The 25,556-nt window shown below is 37.3% G+C and overlaps 1 protein-coding gene across 1 annotated transcript in view; it reads right to left on the bottom strand.

Moving 5' to 3' along the window:
• Positions 1 to 365: 365 nt before the first annotated feature.
• LOC149076905 (locomotion-related protein Hikaru genki-like) overlaps positions 366 to 25,556 on the bottom strand; it is a 115,353-nt gene continuing 90,162 nt past the window's right edge. The window contains exons 4-10 of the mRNA XM_089244621.1: positions 24,564 to 24,824; positions 22,954 to 23,113; positions 20,108 to 20,256; positions 13,024 to 13,200; positions 5,403 to 5,579; positions 4,346 to 4,516; positions 366 to 985 (exon numbers count right to left, since the gene is read on the bottom strand). Coding sequence (XP_089100747.1) covers positions 783 to 985; positions 4,346 to 4,516; positions 5,403 to 5,579; positions 13,024 to 13,200; positions 20,108 to 20,256; positions 22,954 to 23,113; positions 24,564 to 24,824 — 1,298 coding nt within the window. The 3' untranslated portion in view covers positions 366 to 782. The remainder of the gene's footprint in view (positions 986 to 4,345; positions 4,517 to 5,402; positions 5,580 to 13,023; positions 13,201 to 20,107; positions 20,257 to 22,953; positions 23,114 to 24,563; positions 24,825 to 25,556) is intronic.

Below are 25,556 nucleotides of genomic sequence, written 5' to 3'. Positions count from 1 at the left end.
CTTGGGCTCTATTGGCATTCAAATTATTAATATTTATATATTTTTTTTGAGTAACCCATAATAATTCCGCCGGATTTTCTTATATTTTTGTGCATATTTAAATGAATATAATCAGTGATAATTTTTTAAAACATTTTGAAGATGTCACCTTGGGATGTTTTCCTCGGGAGATCTAGAATCACAGGTGATTCAACTTATTTTTTGTCAATTTTTACGAATATCTAAGTGTTTCTTTCTTAAAACATTTCATTCTTGGCGATTGAAAAGTGAAAAAAAAAATCAAGGATTTCAATCGCCTATATCTCGGTGGATCGTTAAAAGGAAAGAACGACGAATTACATCATAAAATGAAAATATTCACAACCAACAGTCATTAACATTTTATTTATTTTATGTACATCCAGGGCTTGAAAAGTGGATATTGCACGCACAATTCGTAACTCTTCTCAGTTGATTTATCGAAAGTAAAGCAAAGATGGGGGAAACAAATCAGAACAATGTGAATTGATTTTTCATTGGTTTTCGTGTGCGTCTATTCCAGTGAGAAGCCTGTTTGAGATGATACACACACACACATACACAAAAAGAGACATTTATATTTACAAAGCTATAGCATTCGAATCTTGACGAGTTTCCCCCACAACACACGAGACTAGACAAGAAAATTCCGTCACAGAAACTGTCATTGTGATGATCCATTGCATGAGGTTTCCGTGTGATCTGAGCGTCCTTCTTGTGGTACAAATAGCCATCTATCCATTTGATTGCTGCTTACTTAAACATTATCGTGTAGCTAGATACGGCCTGCAATGGGGAAGAGGACTCGACCAATGACTGGAAGAAGTGCATCGAAGGTTCTGAAACCCCAGCAGCCGGAATCCGGAATCACAGCCGACGACGACGACCTCTCCGATGTCATAGTGGAATTTTGTCGGTCTAACGAAACCGTTTGATGGCTCCCCTGGAAATTCACAAGCTGGTTTACCTACAATCAAGAGTAAAAGACAAAAATATAGACTCAACTTAGGACCAACAATATACCAACTTTATCATTTTATCAGTATTCTGCAGGTCGAGTCGTTGCTGATTGGTTAAAAACCTTAATTGTGAGTACTAACCACAGAGTAATAATACTATAGAGTGCGCGCGAGGGGTTACAATGTGAAGCAAAGATCCGGAGTCACGTGATTCCGGTCGAAAGGCTGGTCAGGGAATCTCGCTGGCAATGCTTTCCTTATGGCTGTTCGTATGACGATCTCCAAGTGCTGTCTTATTTTTCATTAGAATGGTCACCACGTGTGCAGCTTTCGGATGTTCTGAACGGTTTAGGAAAGGAGGAACATTATCCTTTCACAAAGGAATACTTTTTTGCTTATTCCCCTTCTTATAAATTAAAAATTGGAATATTAAATTGACGATGCAATGGATTTCTGACGTAATCTCAGTTTCTAACGACTCCATTTTGGATTTAATTCAATTAAAGTTCCAAGTTTTGGTAAAATTCAAATGGCATGAATCATTATTAAATGTTTTAATAGAATTTTTGGCAATAAATGATTGAAATTGTGAGTTTTATGAAGTTTTAACTGAAATATACGTCTCCGCAAGATTTGGCGAGATTTGGCGAGCTAGTGAGTTCATTCGAGTTTTGCTCAACTTGGAAGAAAATATGCTTTTCAGATGGAGAAATTTATGAAAAATATTCTATTTAAATAGAATGTGAGGAAAACTTCCCCCCCCCCCTCTAGACAATTGCAGTTTTGCATAAAAATGCATAACAACCTCTAAAAATAATAGTATTTTTACCCCACTTCGTAACGGTTATGTTTGCATATGCTGATAAATACAGCAAAAGCCAACATGAACTAAGCCGATGAAAAAAAATCTCTCTCTATCTTCGCATTTATTATTAATTTAATTTTTATGGCGAAATATGTGTAGTGCACGCATCTCATACGGACAGAACTAAGTTGTTGAAATAAAGTGATATTTCAGCATGGATATTTTCCATATTCATTAAACTTACTAACTTCATTTTGAGAATTATTCGATTCATTCGTAAAAAGTGATAAATGCTACGAAATTCATCAAACTTACTAAAAATATTGGTAATTATGCATATATTTACCAACTATTATGCATAATTTCTGAAGATAACGCGCACTACGGATTTATCAAATTTACAGTAACATAAACATTATATATTTGTTGTATACAATATTTTGTTTCCTGTGTGTGTATAGATATTTAGAAAGCTATTAAAAACTGTGCCAAAAAAATTTATTTCATGAAATTTATACTGTTTATATTCACTTCCTTCAAATATTATATATTCAATTAAAATTTAAAAACCCATGTGTTAAGAAATTATTAAGAATTATCACTTAATGGAAAATAAATAAATTCCGTTTTCCAATATTTGTTTATTTTATAGAATTTATTTTTTCAAATCTGATACTCCCTAAATATTTCACATAAAAATGAGTGAAATTCATTGAAAAAATGAAGGAAAGTTTTCATCAACTTGATCGAATTGAGTCAAATTTCGTTACAGCAACATCCTAGCTTCTGCGAAAACGCGCCAAATGTAATAGCGCAGAACCTGTTCTTTCCCCGACAATACTGCTCATCTTTTCTTCACGTTCGACAAGTTTTATGAATAGCGTGCGCGGTCTATTTATATCTTAAGTCTATGGTACTAACATAACGTTTACACGACCGAAATTTCAGAACGATTCGTCTAGTGCAGTTTTTCAAAGATACTTTTAGTCGTGCACCCAGATATTTTGTTGACTTCCATGGACCCCCCCCCCCCCCGTCACATTTATAGCAACAGAAACTACGGCGAGCGAGAATGTTCTCAGAAAATGGAAAGCATTCCATCCAGTACTAGTAAATAGCAATGCTTGGACTTCCTGAACTAAAACAACGTTTCATACTCCTCTCTATCGAGAGATATCACCACAAGTACAATTTTTGTCAAATAATAATAATATTACTACCGCAGTCTACCAAAGTTGCGGCGGTGTTTTTGAGCATTAATTTAATTAAAACTTTTTTTTTTCAAGCAATTTATTTAGTATTAGTATTTATATTTTATCAACTCAGCTTTAATTTTTTTTATAATTCTACAATTCAGCCATGGATCCCCCTCACTAAAAAGGCCGTGGACTCCTGGGGGGGTCCAGGCACTCCCAGTTGTGAACCACTGCTCTGATATTTTTCTAGTAATTCGAGAAAGTTAGGGTTTTAACTCCCCTCAAGCCGAGATTATAGTGTTATTTTTCAGGAAAAAATGCAACCCCCCCCCCCCGAGAAGAAAAAAAAATTGAAACCAAATTCTGCGTACGCCTATGTTCCCTACGTTGTGAATGTGTACAATAGTCTTGCAGATCGGATGTAGATATTGAGTAACTGTCTTTTAAATACAATGAATTGATGTGGTCGTTGTGGTGAGGCTTTTTCAAAGGGAAGATAGATTTGATGAATATATAAAAAAATTTGCTTGCTTTTTTATGCAAATTCTATAATAATATAAAATTTGCAACTCATGTATTACTCTGTCCATCTCGGATTTTTGAGTTGTAAATGCAAAGTCACAGAACATGATTTCAACGTCACCGATCAGATCAAATTAATTGGGGGCCCCCCATGTCAAAAATATAGAGGCCTAAAAAAATTTTGAAATTTTTTTCACCATTTCTCTCTCTGGAATTGTACAGTGCATAAATCCGCACTTTTTCATAAATTCTAAGGCTACGTTTCTCATTGATATTTTGATCGATTATTTTATAAATGATAAATTATATATATACAATACGTATAAATATCGTGTATATATATATTAGGGTGGCCCTCATTTTTTGATGTTTTAATTTCAGTTCGCCCCTAATATTTTTAATACCTGCAACCAGTCAAAATTATCATTAGTTCTTTTAAGTTTATTTCACATTTATTTCTTGAATTAATTTCAAATTTTCATTAATTTTTGTTATATGCGTTCGTTCATATTTTATGTGGCCACAGTATTTTTCCGATCGTGCTCGCGATGACCGATATAAACTTCACACCAACTAAACTTTATTTTTCTGCAAATCGTACATGACCGGAGTTTCGTAGAGATACCACCAATCCAACGTAATTCCACCAACGGAACCGGTTTTTGAGTGAAAGGAAAGTTTACGTCATTTCCGTTTCTCCATTTCACTTTTTGTCATTGAGGGAAGGAAAGTATCACGTCATTTACGCGTTTTTCTGACGCGCATTTGAAAATTCGCACCCTTCACAAAGAAGTTACACTTGAAAAAAAAAAAAAAAAAAAGACTCTATTTCATGTTATACTCACAGAGAGGTGGTGGTTGAGTCCATACACCGTGATCGTTGCAAATCGACACAGATTCTCCGACGAGCACGTGACCTGCATTGCAAGTGTATTGAACGAAATCGCCAGATAAATACCTTCCCGTGTCCAGAACTCTCCCGTTCAATGGAGTCATTGGAGGTTTGCATGTTATTGCTGAAAATGAAAAAAAAATAAAGGAAAAAAAGTTTGTTTCGTGATCTATAAAATCGAAAATGAACGAGAGATTATCTGAAACATTCGATTTTAACAAGAGGAAACAAATGAAGACAAATGAAAAGAAAAAAAATCACGAAATCCCTAACGCGTTTCGACACGAACAATGGGTGCCGTCTTCTGAAGATAAATATATCCACATCACGCTGATTGCTCGCGCTAACTAGACGGGTTTTCAAAACTCATGGAACATGATTTTGGGGTGATAGGAAATAACTTGACAAGTACAAATCACCACAATACCCATGCCCGGAACTCAAGTAGTTAAGTGCTAGAGAGTGCTTTCCAGCGAACGCAATAAATACAGTTCACGAGATATGTATGTTGTTTACGTCGATGTTATCCCTCGGTCACTATACATCGATGATGAGAAGCCCGTGTCACTATTGGCGGCTGCAATTTTCAGCAGTTGCTGTGATATCTCTGTGTAATTGGAAGTTGTTGAATAAAAAAAGTTCCTTAAATTCATCGCTGCCCTTTCAGTCTGTCACTGTCCATCTTGATTCTCACCATTTCATGACACGGCACATACCGCCCTCTAGCGATTAGCCACTTTAGTTCCGGGCATGAGATGTACGGTGATTTGTGCTTGTCTAGTTGTGTCCTATCACCTTCTAACGTCTGCGCCATCAGTTTTGAAATACCCGGCATTTATCCTCCGAAGACGGCACACATTGTTTGCTTTAAAACGCGTTAGGAATTTTGTGGTTTTGTTTATTGGCCTTTTCCCTTTTGTTTCCTTCTGTAATTATATCAGGCAAAGGATCATTTACTATTTCTCATCCGATACTCACCGTAACCACCAATAGTTAATAATTATACATACGTTTACAAGTCGGTAACTTTTCAGACCAGTTTCCCGTTTTCTGGCAGTTGCTGTGCGGTGGTCCGACGAGCTTGAATCCCATCGGACAAGAGAAATATACTCTTGTACCGTATGACTTATTCCTAGTGCTAACGTGCAGATGGATCGAGTCTGGTGCAAGTGTTGGACAATGGATAACTGGAAGGAAAAGAATCATCAAAAGCGATCAGTAAAAACACAGGGTGATTCCATAATTCCGATTGGCGCATTTTACTGGTGAATTGTTGATCCTAGAAGCATACTTGCTATTGGAAAAATTATCCAAATAACGTGGTAGAGCTCGGATGCTATTCATGTTGCAAAGGGTTTTAATCTGATTATTAAAATATAAAAATTTACTTTTTATACGGAGACCCTGTCTTCAAAAACCAAATTAAAAAGTTGTTGTCCTATCTCTCCTGAGACGAACATAAGAAATTCTACACTTCTAAGTGCAATACTCGCAGATATATTTGAATTCAAAAATTGCAGGAAAGTTGGGAAAAAACATCATAAAAATCAGGGGGAGGAAGCGTTGTCCGTTAGTTTATGCTGTTCTTTTCCAAATTTCCTTCGATTTTTACATGCAAATATCTCTACGAATATAGAAACGTGGAAGCTTCTCTGTTGTTTCAGGCAAGACAAGGCAACAAGTTTTCCCAGATGGGGTTTTTAGGACGGTGACCAAATAAAAAGCTATTATTTTTTTATTTTGATAACTATACACACCCTTACACCATGATTGATGTATGTATGTGAGGCCTACACGTTAGTTAGATACTTTTTTCTTAGTATTGGAAGTATGTGTCTTTAGGATCAACAGTTCGCCAGTAAAATGCGGCAAGAGGAATCCATGGAATAACCATGTATACCTGTATAGAGTATAAGTATTGATTGCCACTCAGTATCATGGTCCCCACATCTCACAGCAGTGCTCCCTATGATGGGATGTTTGGTGGGTTTCCCAGGCCAGACTTTTCATTGGTCCCCTCTACAGGCTGTCCGAAATTGTTTGCACAACAGATATCTCAGCAAGAAGTATGCTCTCAAAAACTTTCCAAATAACGCGCAGTTACTTAAGCCCAGTTCACATGTGCAATAAAACACCCCGGGAAGTTCCCGGTAACGGGGATTTTCGCTACAAACCATTCACATGACGTTTAATTTATGCCGGTAATCTGGCTCTTCTTTCCGGAAGTCGTCACTGGTTACGTGGGTTGAACGGAAGTGAGACGGAAGAACGGAGTGAACGGAAGTTGGCCGTCTTGATTCAAGATGGTTGACGAAGGAGCTTACAGTAGTTTTCGCGGCACAAAGGATTATGGGAGAAAACGGTGTCGACCACCAATTCACCCCAAAAAAGATGAGCTTTTCTCCCACTTTTTTTCCCCCTACGAGGGGAAAAAAGTTGCCATGCCGGTAATTATCACCAAAGTGACACCCAATCTAACACATGTGAACGGGGCTTTAATGCCACAAAATTTGGTTGAGGAGTAAATACATAAAAAAAATAAAGAAATAGACTTTTCATACAGTTCCCCATGTGCTAAAAGTTCCAATTATTCAAATAAAGATCCCGCTCTGAAAAGTTGTTTGCAGAAATAAAATTCGTACTTATTGAGATAGTAAATAACTACCATTAGCAACTTACAACTGTGTTTGGCATGTTTTCGTTGGCTTAAAAGTTGTCATTTCGAAAGGCATTCGAGAGGTCTACACAAAAAGTTTTTTTTCCACTTTTTTATGAATATTCAGTAACCGCACGCCAACTGGAAACTTTCTGTAACTAACGTGCATTCAAAATAAACGGTTGCAGAGATATACGCTGTGCAAACAATTTGGGTCATCCTGAATGGTGAGCTTATATTGTGAGAAAACGAAGAAACAATAATAATATAATGCAGAATCCTCGTGATGAAGCCCTGTCAGACTGTGTGGGGCCATGCTCTGTGTGAGTGGACATTCTTAATAAAAAAAAAATCAATTTTTTTCCCCAATTTTCCATGCATATGTCAGAGGCTCATAAAACGATTATTCTACCCCAGGAAAAAGTAAACGAGGTAATGGGCACTTCTTCTTTTGAATATATCTAGGAGTTAATAAATTCATCTAAATTTAAAAAAAAAAGATTACCTGCATGTGTCATTTTTAGTTTAAATTCAAATTTTCAATTCAAAAATTATTCAATTAAAAAAAACTTTGAATTAATTTTTTTAAAACGTTTAAAATTGTTTTTAAACGTATATGAATAAATAAATACGTGGTTACAATGACCTCTTCGCTCCAGAGGTACCTTTGTTGTTAACGGTTTTAAATGGTTTTGGTGATTTTTTTTTCAAGTTGAGAGAACTGAGGTACACATACACACATACGAGGTTTGTTCAAAAAGTATCCGACCATGATTTTTCGCGCGTTGACGAATAAAGCTAGGGATTGGTTCGCTAGGCGTGGTTTGGCTCACGTATGTAGCGTGCATGCTTGAAAATTTTCCTGAAAGCAGAACCTGCCAGTCGTAGAAGAAGCCTGAGAAGTCTTGAAAAGAAAATGAATAAGTGCCTGTGCTGTTTGGCATACCAAAATGAAATTTTTCTTGTCATACTTTCACTTTGTAATCGTTTTAAAGAAATCTCTGGCTATCAAATAATTTTTAAAACATTATATTTGGCCCATCAGCTAAGCAATATAATCTGCTTTATAACCCTGTTGATGCCCTTGGCTAATTCCGATAGACTTCCATCGAATAATTCTTCTGCAAATTCACATTTTGTATCTATTCCCCTGAATTCATGGATACTAGCGTGTATAAGAAAACCCATTACTCCCCTCTTCAGTGAGAGATGATATAATGACGGGTAAAAAAAAAACAATTGAATTTAACAAGGAAATAAAGATTTCTTTTCAGGATTTTTATTCCCATCTTAAATAATTTTTTTTTACAATCCTCTTTTTTTCAAATTGGATTTCCTGGGAAAAAACCAAATTACTCATTAATTTGTTTCCCCCTTTCATAAGTCAGGAAGTTGATTGAGTCAATTCCCTATTTCAGATGTCCCCTTTCCTCTCTTATCCACTTATACGGAGTGCATTCTATATCAGGTCTGTAAGAAAAGAATTTTAATGACTCGTGGATTTGTACTACATTTCTCGGAAGCCCCTGTGAATCAAGTTTGAATCGCGACCAAGAATCCGCTGCCGTGGTGGTCGAGTCGTCATAGTGACGGACTCGCATCGGGGGACTCATAAGTCTCAAAGAGTGACCGCCAAAACCTATTGTGCCCAAATATTTTACCATCAGTCTGAAAATTTGTTTCTACAGATAGCTCGCATTGAAGCAACTATAGCGATACCGTAATGGTAGCAAGAGCCAAAGCCAATAGGCAGAGGATTAGAGATTGCTTGATATAGGCCAAAAATTCATAATAAAGAAGTTTTCTTGTTCGTGTTATTTGCATACTCATTAAAAAGCCACTGTCGTCGTCGGTGGTCATAGTGACAGACTCGCGCCGCAATGTCCCGGGTTCGAATCCCACCGTCGCCACAGTGGTGGTCGGCTGAAGCTGGTTTTCTGTGGTTTTCAACTTCGAGGCGCGAATGTGAGCTGATCTCCCCGTTAAAAAAGTTTCGCCACAGAGAGCAAAAACACTACAAATGTTCAATCATTACAATTTACTCACAATTTCAAATGCAGACTGCAGCACTAATTCACGCACAACACCATATACGCACTCAGACTGTTAGGTACACAAACTTAAACTTCCGGCACAACTCAATTGGTAGTAAATTGCCCATGGCGATAGACCGGAGTTGCGCTCTGTCTAAAAAAAAAAGCTCAGGAATCCCTGGCTGTGAGTGGATTTGTACGACACATCTCAGAAGCCCTGAGAATCAAGTTTGAGTCGTGACGCATAGCTCAAGAATCTCAGCATTAAATTATTTCATAAAAGTATTAGACCGGGATTACACTATAAAAGTTTTATAATTTTGAGATTTGAGTAAATGTTGGAAATATTTTAGAGCAATAATTATTTAAGGCAAAGGTGAACATCCTCCGGCTCAGGAGTCAAATATGGCCAGCCAAGGGGATCCATGTGGCCCACGAAAGGTGTTCTGATAGAAAAGTATCAATACATACAACGATGCATGACTATTCTGACTATATTTCTTTCATAAAAATATTGGAAATCGATATCCATACGGGATATAATTAATTATCGCTAAAAATTGCAAGTAAAGTTGCTAATTGCAGCCAAAATTATTGTCAAGGGTAACAGGGCCTTCTTAAGAGCATCGTGGGGAGGCATCGGGGCCAAGTGATTTTTCTTGAAACCTTCCCTGTGTGGTAAATATATACGATTACTTTCGAAAATTTCAACCAGATCTCTCATTTTTGCGAGTCCTCCTCTTCTCTTCAGCCCGGGGAACTCATGCGGTAAGACGGCACTAAAGGACAAGCAAAGTTACCGCATATAGAGTGTGCACCTGTGCATTGTTTTGTCAGTGTCAAGGGCAAGAGAAAAATGCCAATTACAGCCAAAATTATTTTAAGAAACATGGGAAGTTTCCAATCACAGCCAAAAACTTGCCAAAGTCCAAAGAAAGCAAGAAAGTCCAAGAAATTATCAAAAGCAGGAAAAGTTGACAATTACAAAAATAGTTTGACAATCAACGTCGCCTATTACAGCCAAAATTATTGTCAGAGGCAATCAAAGTTGCCAATTACATTCTAAAATATTGTCAAAGACCAAATACAGCCCCAAAAAATAAACAAAGCAATTTCCTCTCTCTCTCTCTCTTATTGATTGTGAAATAATTTCTATCAGAAAATACAAAATCATTTCTGTCATTGATTTATAAGTAATTTTTTATATTAATTCTGAGAGAGAAATTGTTTGAGAAACTCTAAAATTATCCATTTAATTAATTCTGAGTTTCGTCAATGTTTTCCGAAATTATTTCTTGCATTTGTTCTAGATTAAATCGGTTTTTAACGTTATCAACTATTTTCTCAATCGATCTTCGCCGATCATTTTATCGGCGGGCCACGACAAAACCACTCCCACTGCATTGATCACCTTAAGCTATCTGGGAATGTACCGCGGGCCGCTCGAGAGATTTTGAACTGTGCCGAGCTTCCCTTAAGTGTTTGGGAAGGTACCGTGAGTACCACTTATCTGGAAATCTCGAGACGGCTAAGTGATGTTCGGCCGCTTAAGTGATCTATATACGCCACGGGTCACTTACCTAAACGCTCTGGAACTGTGTCGCAGGAAATGTGTCACGCCGCAGGTCACTCAAATCGTGCCGTGTGCCATTTCAGCGATCTGGAAATGTGCTGCTTAGTTCAGTTTTGAAAAATTAGGCTTGAGGTCATGGTTCAACATGTTAGGTTAGTTCGAGGGCCACATTTGACCCGCGGGCCATGAGATCAGCATGTATATTTTACATTATGCCCATAAAATAATATAGAGACATTGAAATAAATAATATAATATAAATTTTTTCGGATATTTTTCTCATCACAGTTTAAATGAAAGAAAACGTGGGTTTTATGACACAGTTAGTCAATGTGTTACCATTTGCACGATACAATAATGAATTCTGGCTGTCTTATTCCAGCTTTGGCATTCGTATGAATTAAACCCGTTTTGCTTTCTCATCTCTCATTTCATTCATTTCTCTCCGCTCAGCACAGTGTTAGCTCGTTCTTACTGCGCAATAACTCATTAATTTCCATCTGCGTGTGTGTGTGTTCTTGTCCTTAATGGACTTGTTTGTGTTTTTGACTCTGATGTTAATGGATGACGTGGATAACAGATATTCCTCTTTTATCTGCTCTGTGTGTGTGCAATGTGGGTTTTAATAGACGTGTGTGTAATATTTTCATCTCAACTCACGCTTCCCAATCATTTCTCATCTGTTTTTTTTCCCCGTCTTTTTCCCGACCATCTGTGAAATGGTGATTTTTGCTGAACTTGCGATTCTCTCCCGATTTTCGCGTGCGCGGGGGGCAGTCACGAGGTCTTCACATCTTCCTGCTGATGTCAATCGATGGAGATGATCTTCCGGGTAGTGTTTTTGATGGAAATTTCTTTTATTTCCACGCTCTTTCAATGTTTCATCATTAAATGCATAACAGGACTGACCGAGCACAGGAGCGGATCAAGGACGATGTGATGGGAGAGAAGAATTGTGGGTAGTTAGTTTCATCGTCCCGTGTTATACGGGACAGGAAAATTTTCCGATATTATTTGGTTCTTAGGAGGGTGTGGTCGATTCCACCGCCCACCTCTGAATACTCGCCTGAGAGAAGGCAAACATCCTTTGCTACGAATGGAGCGAAAGCTGGAATCTTCAGCTGAGATTGAAGGGGAGGCAGATATTTTCAGCTGAGAATGAAGTGGAGGCAGATATTTTCAGCTATGAATGGAGTGGACGCAAGTATCTTCAGCTACGAATGAAGCCTAGGCAGACGGCAGACATCTTCAGCTATGAATAGGCGGTTCCAGAGCGATGTGTCAGAGAAGCGATTTGTTGTATAAGCATCGGATCAGCCAGTATTATACGTAACAGACAAATTTAGCCCTTGGGATGGGCGATCGTCACCCCCCCCCCCCCCGGATCAACGCTTGACCAAGCACGACTAGTCTCTGTCTTTTACGTTTTTACGAGATATAAGCCCATTGCCCTAGAAGGCGTGGTTGTGCCAGAGAAAATTATGAGTTACAAGAAGAAAGAAATAGTAATTGGGGTCCCTATCAAGAGACCTAAAAGACCCCTAGTCACGTGTGTGTGCATTCATATACAATGACTAGAAATATGTGCGAGGTCAGACACATAACGAAGAGAATCAGGTTATACAATGAGTTCGGGGCTCCCTATTTTAGGGTGCGTAGAGGACCTTGTGCCAATATGCATTCAAATGCGAGGTTTAGAGAAGCGTTTACGAATATGAACAAAAGTGTGGGACCGTACAATAAAACCAAGTGTGGGATCTAAGGGACACAGTCATGTTCATTTCAAAAACCATTTGCGGGTGTCGGGTATACCGAAAATAATCAGGTTCTACAAGTGTTTCAGGAGGGGGGTTATGTTCAGTTGTTCAGAGGAGCCAAACATTAAATACAGTGGAACTTCGGTTTACGAGGGAATTGGTTAACGAGTGTTTCGGTATACGAGCAAAAAGTTAGAGCAAATTTTCATTCTATAAACTAGCGATGATTTGCATTACGAGCTAAAATGTTGGACTCTGTTTACGTCAAGGGTGTTCAACCTTTAGGTGAGTATGGGCTACTTTATTGGTTTACAAACGTGTCGCGGGCCTCTTAACGGATCTGTAAGTGTGCTGCGGACCACTTGGGCGATCTGCAGTTGTACCGTGGGCCTTGTTGAGTTATCTGGAGTTGTACTTCGGGGCCGCCCTAAGTGCTTGGGAGCCGCGGGCAACTTAAGCGGTATGTGAATATGACGCGGGCCATTTAGGTGATCTGCGAATGTAATGCGGGCTGCTTTCTGTGCGGCAGAACCTTTCATACACTAACTTAATTCGATATTTTAGAAAATCAGCTTTCAATATTAACTATTACTTCAATGCCACCATTCTTACTTTCACAGTGCGGTGCTTCTTCAGACCACTGACCCGATGCCTGGCAAGTGATCTCTTCTGGACCTACCAATATGTAGCCTTCCATACAAGCGAATCGTGCCTTGCTGTGCATCTTGTTACCTTCGACTGCCATGACGCGATTGTGATCAACTGATTGCAGAGCCGGACAGTGGACATCTAAAAAAAGAAGCACAAAAACAATGCAATTAGCTATCACATATATCATTAATGCGTTTATAAATCATGATAGCCTAGTTCCCACTATCATAATGATTACTCCTTTCCCGATAAGATGAGCAATTATATATCATACGTATGTACACGAGTATAATTCATGCGGTTGGAGATATTCACAGCCGGTGGTACATTAGACTTCAACCGACAGACGTCCATGTCAATAACTTATGTATCTGACTAGAGTGGACATCTAACACGCGTTACGGATATGGCAATGCAACTTGACGCAAATGCATTATTCCACACGTGAGCCAGATATATTACATTCATATGTTGCTTTCTCATACTAAGAGTACAATTCATGCATATAGGATACTACTCGAAACTGCGCTAGTCCCAGCTACAAGTATACGCATTTCTCTTTACAATCGAGGTCGCTACAATCTCTAAAATTATTCTGAAAGTATCTGGCATGTCCGGTAGCTATTATACAAATTTTTTGCTGATAATTATTTTTCCCAATTCAACTCTATTAGAAACAGGAATGAGATTTAAAAGAGTCACACACCCACACACACACACACACACACATGAGCACGAGACATTATTTGACATAATGGCATTAATTTAGACAATATTGTAGATCAGGGGATTTTCAAGCTTTTTTGAGTCATGCATTGCCTGTACCAGGAATTTTCTGAATTTTTCGAGGCATTTTGGCAATATCCTAAATCGGTGCTATAATAATCGTATGTCACTGCACAAAGCCCAAAATTTGCCGATTCGCGACGGGGCCAGCCACTTCGTGAATTCGCCAATTTCGTTAAATAATGACCAATTGGCCAGCTAGTTCGCGAAGGAGCCGGTGATCCCTTGCCAAAGTCCGACAACAAAAGACATGATTTGTGATCGTCAAGTTTGAGTGTTTTTTCGTGATAGTTATTTCCACGTTAGCTATGGGGAACCATTAAACTGCAGTCACGATACGGTAATATATTTTTCTCCAAAATGCAGAAACTGCAGAAAAAACTATGTTTATATAATCATTTTAATAGCTTTTTCTTTCCAATTTCACTTTCGTTTCCTCATCACGTGGAGCTAATCCAATACACAGCTGCTGCATATAGACATGTACAGTATATCACGTTGCGATTAAAAAAAATGGATTTATCTCCTACCGGAGCATCTTACATCAGCACACCAAGCTTTGGCCAGGGATCTCCACTTCGTGAAATAGCCGGTGAAAGTCCGAATTATTTCTGCAATTCGGATTCGGCCAAAACTCTTGGCCAGTTCACGAAATGGGCAGCCCCGTCGCGAATTGGCCGCTCTACGGGCTTTGGCGGTAACATGTATAAATAAATAAATATAAATAAATGTATGTATAAATACATATATATATTTTTTTTTGTCAAAATTAACTCAGTTTACTCAAATATGACTATTCTGGTAATTTTTAAATTTTTTTTAAATTTCCAAAAACATACGCTTTTACATTATGCAATCACTGAAAAAAATACAAAAAAGAAAAAATTCAAAAGGAAAAATACAAAAAAAAAAAGAAAAAAGTTACAGAAAGGGACGCACTGTGTGCCTCCAAGGGACACTGAGTCCTCCGAAAAAAACCGAAATAATTCAAGTTTAGTGGCCGTTAAGTATCCAGTATAAACGCACACACTCACACACTCATACCTCGTCATACTTGAGCCAAACTATTGAAAACGTTTTTTGATTAATTAGTTGTTTTTGTGCCCTTTAAAAGGAAATTAATTAATTAATTATTGCCAATATATTCTTACTAGGAACATTTGGGTTAGATACACATATGTATACCTCAGGTCTTAACATTTAAAAAAATAATCATTAAAAACCAATTAAAACCGTTAAAGGCGAACGAAGAGGGTAAAATATATAAAAATTCGATGTGCGGTACAACAGTTCAAAGCGCGTTGACAAAAAATGAAGCGATTATACAGGGTGTCTTGTACGTGTTAATGAGGCCTTTATCTCACCAACAGTCCATCGTAGAGGTATAGTTTCAATTTAAGAAAATGCTCAAAAGGTGTTCAAAAATCACCATGTACCAGTTTCGAGAGTGAAAACACAGTGTGTATGAAAATACAGTATACAGTGTGTACAATACATTTGTAACAAAATTAAAAAAAAAAGCTAGATTTTTGTACGGTCCTGTTGTCCTCCAATTTTCAATTATAAACTTGTTGCCCTATCTCTCCTGAAGCAAAAAACCCCATATTTCTACGTGCAATACTCGGAGATATTCGAATTCGAAAAACGGAGGAAATTTTAGAAAGAACAGCGTTAGATGCGGGCAAAATGTTTTTTACGCTGTTAATCGCATTCAACGCTGTTCTTCCCTAAATTTTTCGAATTCTAATATCTCTGTGAATATTGAACTTGGAAACATGGATTTTTTATTTGGCATCAGGAGAGACAGAGCAAAAATTTTGTAATTTGAAGTTAGAGCACAGGAGGACGGTATAGAGATTTTTTTTAATTTTGTTACACACTGTATTTTTACTCTCCAAACTTGTACAAGAAAATTTTTGAACGCCTGTTGAGTGCTTTTCAAATTGGAATCATACTTCTACGACGGACGGTTGATGAGATGAAGGCCATGCTAGCATTTATAGTACACCTTGTATAATCACATTTACATAAATAATCAGAATGTATGTTAATTCTACACGAATTTCAAATCATCTTAGAAAATATATTCTAATTTATCTTTATTGATTTAATTATTACAAATAAGAAAAACTCATTATCAACCTGTATATTTATTTTAATAATAAAATATGATATAAATAGCTCTGAAGTCTTGTTAAGAATAACATCTTCTATAATGAATACTTTCAATATTCCGGCTCCCACTGAAATAACCACACGTCATTCCTTAAAGCTACTCTTAGATCCTAATTTGTAATTACACAAACAAAGTAATAACATAATTAAGAGTGGGAGAAGAGGGGGTGGGGGGGCCGCCATTGAGGAAAAAATAGCGAAATTCCTTCATTAAAAGTTTTCAACTCTGTAATAGTTATTGAAACGCTCTCTTTATACGAAACGGCAACATTCGAGAACTGAGAAAAGAAGAACTGGTATAAATTTTTTTCTTCTTCTTAAACAAGACGAAAAAATAAATGAAAATTTGTTTAAAACTAATTATGCATGAGACCCTCGATCTGAATTACAGAGAAACTTAATTAACGTCATTGAGAGAGGCTACGTATGCTCGGATGCTTTCAATTATGAACTAACTCTAAAGGCTCTCGATTCAATTTCCGGCCCATGGAAAAATTTAAATAATTTATAATAGAAAAAAAAAAATAAACGGAGAGGTAAAAATTTTCATTGAGAGCTCCTCCTTTTCCTTCTTGTTCAAAGTGAAAAGGATGTTTTCGAGTAAATATATCTTTTAGAGCAGCAGTATATACTCGTATCGGTATTTAAAGCTTCTTTGAGAGAGTGCCTATCGAAAATTTAACACTAATTGAAACCTCTTAGTTGCAGTTTTTTTTTGCCAGATGGGGGTTATGTGTGCTGGTTTGAACTTTTGCTAAGAGTTCGTTTCACTTTGAACTTTTCATTGGTTTTCTTGAATAAAGAATTTAACAACGTTTTGGAATTTCTATTTTTGTATGAATATAATTTTTCCCCCTCAAAGAACGAAAACAAAGCAAATTACTTGGAAAGTAACTGGAAATGGTTGGAATTTCGAGAGCTTTTCGTTGTGCATTTATGAGTAGTAAGGACTTCGAAATTTTCTCGAAATAAATGTTAAGACTCATTTTTCACTCATCAAAGGAAATTTTGTAAAAAAAAAACTATCTTGGAATTGTTTATTTTCTTTGCGTGATGATTAATAATATTAGTGGATCGTTTACAGCAGCGTTTTTAAACCTTTAACACCCTTTTGTGGAACTCTTGAAATAACTTAAATGTTCTGGAAAGTTCTTGAAAAACAATATGTGCATTTTTGAGGACACTTAAAGTAATCATCATGTGTTCTGAGAAATCCTTGAAATGATATACTTATACTGAACAATCCTGGAACGTCCATGGTCTATGATGAGAAAAACATCTATGACACTAAAAGTGCCCATGGTCTATTTCATGAAAATGCCCGTGGTCCACGTGTACGAGGGGAGAGAACTCCGGCATTTCACTCGCACCTAAAATGGTTGCTTATGGCATAGTGAGCCATAAACATTTTGACGGGATTTATTAACTAATTAACTAGACTCTCTATTTAATAAAATACTTATGACATTCTTCATGTTTTGGAAAAGAGTATTTATATATTCTTTCATAGACAGTGAAATCAGCGAAGATGGAAACTGCTTAAATAGCTGCAACGTGGACTACAATTTATTACCAGACCAATTTGCTTCCCCCCCCCCCCCCCAATGCCTAGTTCTCATGGCTGATGGTGGATTAATAGAGTGGTGGACTAAATAGTCTCTAGCTGTATATTATTTAGTTCATATTCACAGGTATGACATATTGCACGATGTTGGCATTAAAAAGTATTATAAATAAACTCATACTCTACTGAACTATTAAATGTTCAAAAACCATATATTTCCCCCAGCTCCTCAGTCGTTTAGAAAAGGTGGCTCTCTTGATGGAGGTGATATAAAATATAGAAAATAATTCATATCTTATTGAGGAGGAAAAAAATGATTCCATACACGCACGCACATGCAAAGGTAGCCCCCTCTCTCGAGAAGTTTCAAATATAACTACATAGAGTATATTTATTCTAAGGAACGCTAATTTAAATGCTGAATTTTATTACGTCTCAATTCGACGATGTTGTTCAAAGACTTTGACTAGTTGTAATAACTTTGGACTCCAGATTCATGCTAAGAATACAGAAATATATGTCACTCTGAATAATTATTCGACAATCACTCATGCACTGTCAAGCCTTTTACACTGTTAATATTTATATCCTGTAAAATCTGAGAAAAGAGTAATCCGATGGTATTTCAAAAGAGTTATCCCATTACAGAGAGTGCATCAAAGACGCGGCGCGTAGCTCATTAACTACAGTTCCTTTGAGCTTTACTTTTCTGTTAATTGCAAAGTATTATGACAAACGGAACTAGAGTGTATTTATTTGTGAAGTAAACAATGCTTTTCGTTTGCCAATTTCGTTTCGGACGGAATATTTTACCAAGAGATAAGTGATGGAGTATATATGAGAGATAAGTGAACGAATGTTGTTTCACAAAATGGACGGAAATGAGAGAGAGAGAGAGAGAAAAAAATGTATTATTAACGTATTGAAGACGAAGGAAAAATGTTCACTCGATTTTCTTATTATTTTTATTAATTATTTTATGCCTTTCGTGTTCTTAATTTATGGCAACCACTCGAAAAATTGTTCATCGATTACGAGGAGGGAAAATACTCCCCAGCCGCTGCTACTAGTTACTTAAGAAAGAGCATTTTGTTTTTCCTTTCTTCGTAAGATACATTAAGCCGACCCTGAAACAGAAAATGTTGATGTCAAAATGCAAATATGCGTGAATTCTTTACAGCAACGTTTCTTAACCTTTTTCTACCCGTGGCCTCCTTTTAACCTTTTAATCATATTTTCTACTCGTACCCTCCGTCTTATCCCCCCCCCAACCCCCAATTCAGGAGTTTGAGACCGTTTCTATTTATTGAATTGACTTTTTTAGCGAATTTATTGTGGAAGAATAAACAATTCTTTGCCTCATACACTCACAAGTGGAGAACAACTATAAAGGCAAATACAATGGAACTTCGGTTAACGAGCTTAATTCGTTTAGTGAACGTGCTCGTTATCGGAATCACTCGTATATCTAACCGAATTTCTTCATGGGAAACAACTGAAACTTAGATGATTCGTTCCATTCTAGTTATTCATTCAGATAAAAATGACTAATGGAAGCGGTATGCAATCAATAGCACAAAGCCTTTGACAATTATAATACCTTTAGACTCGAGATTCTTGCTAAGAATACAGAAATATATGCCATCCTGAATAATCATTCGACATTAGTTTAATAATATAATAAATAATACAATGCAATAAACTTATAATAAAATATTATAATGACCTTATAATAAAATATTATAATGATCTTATAATAAAATATTCTAATGACCTTATAATAAAATATTATAATGATCTTATAATAAAATATTCTAATGATCTTATAATAAAATATTCTAATGATCTTATAATAAAATATTATAATGATCTTATAATAAAATATTCTAATGATCTTATAATAAAATATTATAATGATCTTATAATAAAATATTATAATGATCTTATAATAAAATATTATAATAATCTTATAACGAAATAATACAATAACGTCATAAATAAACATCAATACAATAATATGTTTGCAAATTAACTTTCTTCAAACAATGAAAGAGAAAAGAACTATTGTTTAGTGTGGCCATCTCTTCAACCCGTTGCTCGCGTGCACCAAGAGTGCTCAATGCTTGCGGCAGATTTCGTGTCCACGCGTACTTCATCAACACTTCAGTTAAACACTACAAAAATTGTATTTGAAGACTACAATTAATGCAGATTTAAGCATACGTAAGCCAAAGTTGCCGTTAGAATTGCTCTTCGTTTGACGATGGGGGAACGGGCAGTGCTCGCTATTGATTTGAGAAAGGTTGAAAATCCTTAGTTTTATTTATTGTTTTTATTAGTTTTTAAACCATTCATTTATGAGTTTATGGAAAACCTTATGTTTCAGCAGGCTAGATGTTTTTTTCTCACTGAATAAGTAGATTGCTACCATTGGTTCCACACATAGAAAATTATTTTTCTTCATGTGTACAATCACCCTCCAGATTTTGTCGGTAAAATTTAGGACTGTGTGTTACTTACCTTTGACTTCCATTGTGATGTCATTGCTTTCACCGTGAGGCGTGATGCACGTGAAGACACCGGAATCGTGGTTCTTGGCATAATACACCGAAAGCCTGTATTTCCAACTCTTCTCTTCCGGGGACAGCGCCCAAGCACTTGGATATTGCCTAGTTTGGACACGCACAGGTAAGATGTAAAATAATTTTGTGAACATAATTACAGAAAAAAAGACGTTTCTGTACCAGATCGTACGAAAGACACCTCAAGAAATGAATCGGGATTTGCATAGTTACGTACACACGTACATGCACTTTATCGTTGACCAATAGCTAATTTAGTGCCCTTTAGTCCTGGAGGAAACTTTCAATTACAAAAAATATTTCGCATAACACCATCTGACCCACCTTAATGCTCGACTGGAAAGGTACGTTTACACATGAGGGAAAATGCTCGAAATTCGCAAAAATTCAATACGTTTCAGAAATTCAGTAAGTTTTGTAAAGAGAAGGCAAGCTTTCACGGCCAGGGTTTGTAACAGTAACCATACTTTTCGGGTTTTTTTTTTTTTACAAGCAGAAGTTTTGTCCACCACTGTGGTGGATATCATCGGCGCAGGTGTCGGCACGCAAGGAGAAGGAAACGATCTCTTTTGGAAGATCGTGATCTACTGACGCTTTGGCTGAAGACCCGGAAGAATTATAAGACGTCTTAAAGTGTGGGGGGGAGGGGGGGGGGTTGGTGCACAATCTAGGCTTTACATGGTTTCCTATGGGGAAAATTCCCTGCTTTTTTTAAACATTTAAGGAAATTTTCTATTCACTTTAAGCATTCATTTTTTTACTTCAAATACCTTGGATATTTTTTAACAATTTAAGACAGCATTTATGATTTTAATTGGTTTTTTTTCCTCGAATTTTAACTTCAATAGCATGCGGCTTTTTCAAAAAGCATTGAAATTTTTACTCCTACTTTGTGCCATAAAATTTCTTTAAATAATTTTAATTAAGTTTGTGCTAAAGTATGTAACACCTTATTGGTGAAAGGCACGCAAAGTTTCAAGACATTTGAGTTAGTGTTGTTTGGAAACATGTTCCTTACATATCTGAAAAAAAAACTCGGTTTTGAGAAAAAAAACCCATTTTAATGGAAAACATTAGCGTATACATATAATGCCTGCCAGCAGTTTCTATTGAAATACGTTAGATGCAGAAAATTTTATAGTATTTGAAAATCGTTAAATTCGAAAATATGTTTTGTTTAGAACATTTGCGAGCACCAACCCCCTTAATATACATATCAAAGGGGCTCTAGAAAACATTATAGCCACTGAATTTAGCCACATCCTTGTTTCAGTCAACTTAGGCCGGGATTACACTATAAAAGTTTTGTAAAAGCTCTGATAAAACTCGAAAAATTCAACCAATAAGATCACCGGTTGCATTTTCTCGAATGTAACCAATACTCCGATTGGTTGAATTTTTTTCTAGATTTATAAAAGATCTTTAATCAAAATTTTATAGTGTAATCCAAACCTTAGGAAAAATCAAGCTCATCTTTATAACGTGGAACAAGTGGCGTGTCAATGTTGGTGTCACGTAGCGGCTTCTGATAGGGTGGGTGATAGTCTTCACGTTACTTTTTCCACGTCATAACGACGGTTTTGATGCTTCAGTAGGCTAAATCACGGTCTTCAAAGTAGGGCACAGGGGTACAACAGAAACGGCGACATGACCACAGAAAAAATTGCTACCGCAGGGAGTCCCCCATCGAGAGGTTAGAGCGCCAACCTCTCGATGAGTATAAAAAACAAGCCTCCCGTTCGGAATCAGCAATAAATTATAGGTCCCGATCTAATTAGCCCTCGTGATCAGAAAATGACAGTGGTGTGAGGTGTGACAAAAATGATCAAATGATTGGTCTTTCAAGTAGGCCGTGTCGTTTCTTTTGCCGCCAACTGCACCGTTGATTTCCTACACAGTAGCGGACAAAACGTCTGCTTGTAAAAAAACGTCCCGAACACAACATAACAGCTCGAAAAGTATGAACAATCAGTAAATTTTGTTTGTTAAGAGAATGATTTTTTGTTTATAGCAAGAGAGTCAGTGAGTAAAAAATATTTTAGCAGACACGTTTTATATCAGGGGTTCCTAACCTATGGGTCGCAACCAAAACTCGGGTGGTCAACGAGGGCTTCCGAAATGGGTCATATAAATCCACTTACTGCCAGGGATTCTTGAGTTAGGAAACGCCGACTCAAACTTGATTCTCAGGAGCTTCCGAGAAAGTTCGTCTGTGACTCACAGGTAGCGCTGTAAAGCGAGAAACCCATTCGACGTAGCACATAAAATGTAACACAAACTGTACATAATTAATGTTTATGACAATTTGCGTGACATAAAACTACTATATTTCAACATGAGCACCCCTCCACCCGTTTAAAAGTGGCCCGAGCTAAAATGGGAGCTTCACATTGAAATGTGGTAGTTTTATGTAACGCAAATCTTCATAAACCTTAATTATGCATTTTTTGTGTTGCATTTTATGTGTTATGTCGAATTTTTTGTTTTATAACGCCACCTGTGAGTGATATTTGAAATTTTTTTTGCCAAAATAAAACTCTAGGCTATGATAAGCATTTTAGTGTAAATCGCACCTTTTCATGTCGATTGGTTGATTCGTTATTAATTTTTCAAATGTGTCCCGGATTTCTCGCTCACCCTTTATTTTTTATTATTATAATCTAAAGTTTCCTTCAAGACCTATCGTTAGGGAATTAGTTATTAAACAACGATTGAGAGTGGATACTCTCTGTGTATTGCGCACTTAATGGTATGAGGTTGAGCCGATAGGAAATTAATACTTACCTGTGAGTAGGTGTCCAGCTCCATTCCGGGTTTCCGAACTGCCTCTGGAACAGGCAATCGAAATTAATGATGGATCCAGGAAACACGACAACGGAACCACTTTCCGTGAGCCCAGCGTCTCCGGAAGCGACGTGATAGAGGATCGTCGGAGGAGCATCCACTAAAATGAACAAATTAAGACGCTCCAAGTTTCTCACAAATTATCTGCAGCGGTCATCATATTGTATTAGAGCTGATATATGTAACTCAAAACGGTTTGTGGAAAATTCAACGCCACGCAATTCCTCGGCAAAGTCACTGAGTGAGTGAGTGAGTGAGTGGATGAGCAGGTGAGTGAGCCAGTGAGCAAGTGAGTAAGTGACCGATTGACAAGTGAGTCAGGAAGTACAAGAAGAAGATGAACGAATAAATGAGAGAGTTAGTGATTTGAGCAAGTGAGTAGATGAATAAGGAAGTGAGTGAGTAGTAACTGAGGAGTTGTGTGTATGTGTGTGTGTAGTGACTGAGCAATTGAGCGGATGAGTTAGTAAGTGAGGAGTTGTGTGTATGTGTGTGTGTAGTGACTGAGCAATTGAGCGGATGAGTTAGTAAGTGAGGAGTTGTGTGTATGTGTGTGTGTAGTGACTGAGCAATTGAGCGGATGAGTTAGTAAGTGAGTGAGCAGGTTAGCAAGTGAGTGAACGAATGAGTGAATGAGTGAAAAAATGATCAAGTGAGTGAACAAATGAGTGAATGACTGAAAAAATGATCAAGTGAGTGAGCAGGTTAGCAAGTGAGTGAACGAATGAGTGAATGAGTGAAAAAATGATCAAGTGAGTGAACAAATGAGTGAATGACTGAAAAAATGATCAAGTGAGTGAGCAGGTTAGCAAGTGAGTGAACAAATGAGTGAATGAGTGAAAAAATGATCAAGTGAGTGAGCAGGTTAGCAAGTAGTGAACAAATGATCAAGTGAGTGAGCAGGTTAGCAAGTGAGTGAACAAATGATCAAGTGAGTGAGCAGGTTAGCAAGTGAGTGAACAAATGATCAAGTGAGTGAGCAGGTTAGCAAGTGAGTGAACAAATGATCAAGTGAGTGAGCAGGTTAGCAAGTGAGTGAACAAATGATCAAGTGAGTGAACAAATGATCAAGTGAGTGAGCAGGTTAGCAAGTGAGTGAACAAATGATCAAGTGAGTGAACAAATGATCAAGTGAGTGAGCAGGTTAGCAAGTGAGTGAACAAATGATCAAGTGAGTGGGCAGGTTAGCAAGTGAGTGAACAAATGATCAAGTGAGTGAGTAAGTCGCTCATGCATACGGTCACTCACACACTCACGCGCTCACTTATATACTCAATCACTTGGTCACTCACACACTCACTTATATACTCAATCACTTGGTCACTCACTCACTGGTGACGAACTGTTATCGGTGAATTTTCTTATAGATCATTTGCATGGCTGTGAATTATTGTCCGTGAATTTTCCGTAAATCAATTCAAAAATGAAAGCAGACAATTTACGACGAAGTATCGATTATGTATAAATATTTTGAAGCATCCTATATCTTTAAGTTATCTGCGTGTACTTTGTAACCCCCGTTGAATCAATGAATCTTAAAAGAAACTTACGCGAGAAATTTCTTTGCATTGTGGTCGCCTCGCAGTTTGGAAGATCCGACGTCCATTCTCCGTCGTCGCACTGTATGGTTGCGTTCCCGTCAAACTTGTACATGCCCGGTTCGACGCATGTAAAGTGTATCTCGCTCCCGTGTGGCATCGACATTTCCATGTCGACTGGTAACACTTTGCCGTCCGTCGTCCTGCCTATGACTTCGGCGTCCGTCAGTCGGACTGTGCATCTCTTGAGGACTTTCTGGAATCTGTCTGCGACTGCACGATAGAAAAAAAATAGTATATATGAACTGCATATTTGTGTCAGAACATGCTGCTATTCTTCGCAATACATAAAAGATTTCCACAGCTACTACTTTACCACACACCAACTCCGGTCATATCGCCATAAGGCAATTTCCAACTAGTGGAGTTGGGTGGGAAATGAAGACGCCATCTGTCGGTGGTCGCTCCAACCTCGGTAGGTAAAGAACTTGTTTTCGATGTTCTTTTCCCGGATTCAAACCCGTGGACCTTGACGGTAACCTTCATGGTAGAAGACGAGCATTTTATTCAATAGTTGACTGATGCAAAAAAATTTAATTCTGGAAAGAAAATCCAAGTGCATCTGTAAGAAATCGATCCCACGTCCTCTCACTTGTTGGGTGGGCGCGCTTGACCACTACGCTACAAAGGTAATGACCTTTTTTTGTGATTATTTTTTTTTGAGTACGTGCATACACGTACGTTCAGCAAACGCCTGAAGTGTACGCTGAACAAGATCGTACATGGACAGTCGGACCTAATTCAGGCCAAAGCTCACAATAGCTGATCATAAGGGATACGTAAATTCCGTATTTACAAAATAAATACGACAAATGCGAAATTTACAAATTTTAACGAATAAATGCGAAAAATTGATTTTTTTTTGCTACTTTTTTGCAAAATGCCGACAATTTGAAGTTTTAAAAACGGAAATTGATCAGTTCTTGCGCCATGAGTCCTATTGAT

Source organism: Pholcus phalangioides, unplaced genomic scaffold (assembly GCF_987345545.1).
Source record: "Pholcus phalangioides strain wild (caught in Gottingen) unplaced genomic scaffold, Ppha-v1.0 ptg000015l_1, whole genome shotgun sequence".
Taxonomy (NCBI): domain Eukaryota; kingdom Metazoa; phylum Arthropoda; class Arachnida; order Araneae; family Pholcidae; genus Pholcus; species Pholcus phalangioides.
The sequence above is the reverse complement of the archived record's forward strand: the minus strand, read 5'-3'. Positions and strand labels throughout refer to the sequence as shown.